Raw genomic sequence first — 6929 nt, 5'->3', positions numbered from 1 at the left:
GAGATGTAGGAGGTTGAAACTCCTTGAGTAAGAGTTCCGACAATGGCGGCAACCCAATCTTACGTTAACAGAACATTAACCTCAAGATTTTCAATGGATAACAACAAGTCGTTGATTTGGATAATTGTCAAACATTTCGTGGTAATGTTGACCTTAAAACGAGGGTTGAGTTTTATTTCAAACTCTTAATGAAGTTCAATACCCGAGGGTACGTGTCTCATGGAAAAAGACACAATATGAACTTCACCTATGTGAATTTCGAGATGGTGCCGTCTCAAAGTGAGAGTTGGAGTTTCTCTCATGAAAAATTCATGAAACAGGATAGCACATGGCCATAAATAAGTGCTAGGCGAGAAATGTAGGCGAAGAGCCCTTAAAGAATGTGTGTAACGTAACGCCGGTATAATCATATGGATTAATGGTTTAAAAGCATTGCTACCTAATATTCCGATTAGACTTTGTGTTATCCTTACTAAGATTAAGTTTAAAATCGAAAGATACTTAATTGTATTAACATTCTTTGTTTCCCTTTTTTCTAGAATTGATCTTGTCATTATTAGAACAAGTGGGGAATTGTTGGAAATTAATATTTAATAATATTTAATCACCATAGGTGTGTTCCAAAAAGACAAGAAAATATCTATGTGAAGTTTGTATTTTGAATATGAAAATAGACAACACTTCGTGAAGCAAAAATATGTAACACTTCGTGAAGTGTTGCAGAATGAAAACATGCAACTCTTGGTAAATGTTGCAATAGGCCAAGCATTGTAACTTTTGGAAAAGGAACTGTTTCACGAAGGGTCGCTACCTTATGAAACAATACTAAAGTGGCCTATAAAAACCTCATTCTTGATTCAGAAATAAATAACAAAATGTACATTTGATAAGCCTATCATCTTCACTTAAATTCCAGACACTCTTCGCTACATCCGAGTTTTTGTCGGTCTTACGCAAACTCGATAAAAGACTGAATTATCCTGGGTATTCCTGCGTTCCAACTCTAAGACATATTGAGAGTGCTTGAAATACTTATAAGGAAAGTGATTCCGTTCACGATTCTAGCCTCGATTCCATTCGTAATTTTCTAACAGTTTACGTGTCAATTGGTTGCACTAACTCAATAGATTTGGCGGCTGCAACTCTTTCGATTCATTTTAGTAGTTATTTATCTATCTATTTTTGTAAGTGACATTATATTAATGTGTTATGATGTCTAATATATAAATTTTGAAGTTTTCCAAAAAAATTATGCATTCATTACATGTTTCTATTTTGTTTTGTTATGCTAGAGAAGGTTATAGAAATACATTTATGAAATAAAGGGTGTTTTCGGAGATACATTTCCGGAACGTGACCTTGTACAAGATATAATTTGTGAGGTCCATATTAGTCTACCACTATTATAAATATAGAGCACTTGTTATTTTGTTTTATACCAAAACACAATACACCAGAATGAACATCATTTAGCATAATGGAAATATTCACTTTATCGACATTACACGATCAAGAGAATTTAAGATCACTGAGTACACCCCTCTCAAAGATTTGTAAAAGACACTGCAGGAGCTTCTACAATACGGCGACAATCACACAATTGTGAAGATTGAGTATCACTCAATATCCATTGACAAAGAATGGAAGCTTGAGTTCAACAACCATAAGCTAAAGAAGGCTGCTGATTTAAGGGCTATGTTGAGATTTTCCGTTTAGAATCAAAAGTTTTGATCGAGATGGATACGACTGTTTTGAGATCGTTCGATGATTTTATCAAGATGTTACAATGTCCACCTAGACATTGAAGTGTAATGTTTGATCTATGTAAAAATCTCTTATGTATTGATGATTTTATGATATCAATGGTATTTTCATTTTGAAAAGTTGTTGTTTTTCCATTCTGTTTTTCTACTTCTATCTCGCAAGTTTCCAGAAATATACCTCCGTAGGTGATACATATATATATTTCCGAATTAATTTAGGTTTCAACTGAAGTTTGGTGCGCCTGGAGATAATCTCGGAACCTGGGGACATTATAGTCTTTTTCGCACGATGTGCTAGAAGGTTATGCGGTGCTTTAAGAAATTTCCTAAGGGTGTGTTTGTTTCGGTGCTAGAAAAAAGATTTATGGGAACTTGAGATTGGAAATAACTATTCCTTTTTTGGTAGATGGGAAAGAAAAAAAATGCCTTAGAATACATAATACCCAAGAATATAAGTTATCCATGAAATTTTAATTATTTGTTCCCATGTCAAGGGGTGGGAATTATATATTCCTATGAGAATAAAAAATAACCAACTCAAACTAACCACTTTCATATCAATTCAACATATTATTTTATATTTTTAAAATTATAAATAAAATTAAATTTAAAAATTAAAAATATTCCTAAGAACCTGAATTATTTAGCAAACAAATTGATGGGAATAAAACTCCTAGGAATAACATTCCAAGGGTAACAATTTAAATCCGTCAAACAAACACACCCTAATGGTTATTCAAATATATCAATAATTAATAAGGATAATTTAGTAAAGTCACTATTTTTTCTCTTTTATTTATTATATTTTTTTAATCTCTGAAAATGACAAATATGAGAACTAATTTAGGACAGACGGAGTAGTGTTGATTAAGAGTGACTAGGACCCGTTTGTTTTGACTTTTTTTAAAATAATTTTTATAATGTAACATATTTTTGAGTAAAATTTATTTTCAAAGAAATTTTTTCTAAAAATTTTAAATAAATATTTAGTTTAAATAGTTATTTTTAAAATGTTACTTTAAGTATTTCATCATTTTATCAAAAAAAAATTTGGATATCAAAATTTCAAAAAATTACTTAATTTTTTTTGAAATAATAGACTGATATATTAAATAAAAAAAAAACAGTGATTACAAAGCGACCCTATAGGTCCAGCTAATCAACATAGACTAAGGATCCAAAACTATAGCATTAAGCATGCAATATGAGGTCTAAGCTTAATACTACCCCACCCACGATATACAATCATCTCAATTATGTTATCAGCTACCTTAGAACTATCAATGAATTTTCCAAAAGTGATACAATTCCTATAATTCCAAACCCCATCTAAGCTCTTCACTCCATACTTTTGTTCCATATATGGGTGATGCCAAGCCATTCCAATACCTGCTGCCATATAGCACTTATCGGGTTACAATACAAAAGTAGATGATTTATGGTTTCCTCTTGCGTACAAAAACAACATGTTGAATAGTCCACCATACCAAATCGCTTCAATCTTTGTCTCGTTGCCAATTTTCCATGGCATGCCAACCAAGTGTAAACATGACTTTTGATCTTGCTTTATTCCCACAGAATATTCGATACCATGGTACAAGTATATCATTTGAACACACTTGTTTATAAACGATTTTGGTTCTAAAGCACTGCAGCTGACTCCACTCCTGCAAGCCCATGGCATCCTCCTTCTGTCTCAGAATAGCCTTGAAAATCCATGACTGATTCACTTTCTCCTCCACCTGCATAATGTTAAGACCTATCATATAATAGCTATCAATCCATCGCACCCACAGATTATCCTTCTTCCTACTCAGATTCCAAAGTAGCTTCAGCATAGCAATTTCACTACAGAGCAATAAGTCTAGGATATTCAGGTCTCCAAATTTGCGAGGCTTACACATAGTATGCCAAGCAATAGGGCTCTTTCTTTTAATGGCAGCACCACCTGTCCAAACAAACGATCTACAGATTGCATTTATATGATTAATGACATGTTTTGGCAAGGGTAGGCATTGTATCCAATAGTTAGCCGTGGCAAAGGAGACACTCTTAACTAATTGGATTTTCCCAGCATAGCTTAGGAGTTTACTACTCCAGTGAGTTATCCTGGAGACAATCTTCGTAATAAGGGGCATGTATTGATGAATTTCCAATCTTTTACTTGTCATTGGAATCCCTAGGTACTTGAAGGGTAAGTTTCCCTCCTAAAATGTAGTCTGTTCTTTAATTCTGATCCTGGTTTCTTCATCCACACCACCAAAAAATACCCTGCATTTTCTAGGGTTCACAATCAGGCCTGTAGAGGTAGAGAAAGCCTGCAAAACCTTTAAAAAAGAGCCAACAGAAGCAGTGTCCCCTCTTGAAAAGATTAAGACATCATCAGAGAAAGCTAGATGAGTAAGTCCTAGTTGCATCCTGCAAAGTAACATATTTAGGTACTCCATCATTATAACAAAGAGAATGGGGGAGAGATGGTCCCCCTGTCTAATCCCACGCTTTGCTGGCATAATTTTTGTATAAACTCCATTCACATTAAACCTATAGGACACAGTCCTTACTGTGATCATTATCCACTGAACTTGCAGGGCAAACCAATTTCCTTCATTATAGTTTCAAGTGCCCCCAATCCACCATATCATACGCTTTTTGCAAATCTAACTGCATCATACATCTAGGTGTCCCTTCCTAGAGTATCCTCTTAACGGTTCAAAAATTTTTGAAGCTATTTCAAATAGCTTTTTATAAAAATTATTTTTGAAATATAATTTTTTTAAAATTTGTAATTTCGACTATATTTTAATCTTCAATACTATAAGCTTATGTTATACAATGTCAAAATAAGTCTTTCAATTTTAAAAAACGAATATAAAAAATTTGTAATATTTTAATAACAGTTTTATAAAATACATTTTCGAAAATTAAATAAAAATTCATTTTTTAATCTGATAAAAACTGATCCTAAGCATTTAATAGAAGATCTAATTGGGGAAAAAAATAAATTACGATTCTTTAAGTAAAAACCTATTTAAATATTATTTAATAGCTTAAATACCTACTAATTAACGCAAACACATATCTCTAAAATTGATTGAATTTAAAATCATATCATTTTCTATTATAATTTATTTTAAAATAAATTTAAAATATGATATCCATCTAAAATTCATGAAAGAAATTATTATTAATTAAACCTAAAATTCAAACTAAGAAAAAAGAGTTACGTAACAAACAAAATTGAAGAGGTATATATATATATATATATATATATATATATATATATATATATATATATATATATATATATATATATATATATATATATATATATATATATATATATATATATATATATATATATATATATATATATATATATATATATATATATATATATATATATATATATATATATACATATATATATATATGTATATATATATACATATATATATATATATATATATATATATATACATATATATATATATGTATATATATATACATTTGGTTTGGATGATTTTGGATGATATATATATATATACATATATATATATATACATATATATATATATATACATATACATATATATACATATATATATATATATATATATATATGTATATATATATACATATATATATATATATATATATATATATATATATATATGTATATATATATATATATATATATATATATATATATGTATGTATCCTATCACACAAGTTTATTAGGTTAGTTCATAATAGGATTTAGATATGACGGCAGTTTCTTCTTCTTCTCTGCCACTGACAGAGAAAACAGCCTCAATGAAAATGTCCAAAACCCTTACACTGCCGCATCTCCCATTGGATGTTGTATCAGAAATACTGTGTAGACTATCCGTGAAACAACTCCTTCAACTCTGTTGCGTCTGTAAATCATGGAATTCTCTTATCTCTCTTGATTACAGTTTCGCAAGGAAGCAACTCATGTTGTCAACCCCCAACAAAGACCGCCATCACCTCATCCAATCCTCTATTAAATCTTATCATGAGTTCCTTCTAATTCACTCCCCAATCTCCTCTTTTTTCACCATTGATCCCATTGTTACGGTCAATCAGCTTAGGCACACTCTAAAAATGCTTATTGATAATAGAGGCAGTGTTGTGCAAATTTCTACTTGTGACGGCATCCTCTGTTTTGTGATAACTGGATCTCGAGCTGTTTTGTATAATCCTTTCACTAGAAAATCCAAAATATTGCCTCCTTTGAATGCTTCAAAATTAAGGAATTTTCAAAACTTATTTACCTTAGTGTATGATCGTATCACTCGTAATTATAAGATTATTGCTGTTACTTTTGGTAATAGCAAACACCAAGTTAACATTCACACTTTGGGTACCCATCATTGGAGAAGAGTTCAGGACTTTCCATGTTCTTGTCTCCATTGTACACCTGGAATATTTGTGAATGATACTCTTAATTGGTTGGCATATGATCATAATTTACCTGAAGTTATTGTTTCTCTTGATTTAGAGAAGGAGTCGTATCAAAAGCTTTCACCCCCTCTTTATGATGATGATGATACAGGATTCGAACGTTCCGTTGACTTGGGGACATTGAGGGGTTGTTTATCCATCCTTTCTTATAGGTACAAGTTTTCTAATGTTTGGATAATGAAGGAATATGGGAATGAAAAATCTTGGACTAAATTGTTTAGTGTTCCTCACCCGGAACAAGGTATAGGTAGTTTTTATTTCTATAAGAATGTGTTATATGTTTCAGAGGATAATCAATTGCTAATGGAGTTTTATAACAATGGGGAACATGGTTTGGTTGTCTATGATTCTACAAATAATACTTTTAGTAATCCTAAAATGCAAAACAATGTCAATGATCATAAGGTGGCACCACATTTTTATGTTGAGAGTTTGATATCTCCTTTCTAGATGTTGTTTAAGGTATAGTATATTTTCTACTGACTTCATGGGTTATTGTTAGTTTATGAAGTATGGAATCTGTAACTTGGGAAATTACTCTTATTTTTTCATTTTATTTGTTAGTTAGTGTTGCTGGGTTTCTCACCGTACATTACATTAGTCAAACATTCTTTCAAATTTTCCATCATTTATTATAATTTTCTCTTATTATTTACTATACTATTGGTTGGATTCTACATT

The 6929-nt window shown here is 30.9% G+C and overlaps 1 protein-coding gene across 1 annotated transcript; it reads left to right on the top strand.

The window, feature by feature from the left end:
• The first annotated feature begins 5525 nt into the window (after positions 1-5525).
• Positions 5526-6698, top strand: LOC131650288 (F-box/kelch-repeat protein At3g23880-like). Its single transcript, XM_058920003.1, has one exon. The coding sequence runs from the start codon at positions 5526-5528 to the stop codon at positions 6696-6698; it is 1173 nt and encodes a 390-aa protein (XP_058775986.1).
• The last annotated feature ends 231 nt before the right edge of the window (positions 6699-6929 follow it).

This window comes from Vicia villosa, linkage group LG2, assembly GCF_029867415.1.
Source record: "Vicia villosa cultivar HV-30 ecotype Madison, WI linkage group LG2, Vvil1.0, whole genome shotgun sequence".
Classification (NCBI taxonomy): Eukaryota; Viridiplantae; Streptophyta; class Magnoliopsida; order Fabales; family Fabaceae; genus Vicia; species Vicia villosa.
The sequence above is the reverse complement of the archived record's forward strand: the minus strand, read 5'-3'. Positions and strand labels throughout refer to the sequence as shown.

Coding starts and splice junctions, on each gene's coding strand:
- LOC131650288 (XM_058920003.1), top strand. CDS start 5,526: ATGACGGCAGTTTCTTCTTCTTCTCTGCCACTGACAGAGAAAACAGCC.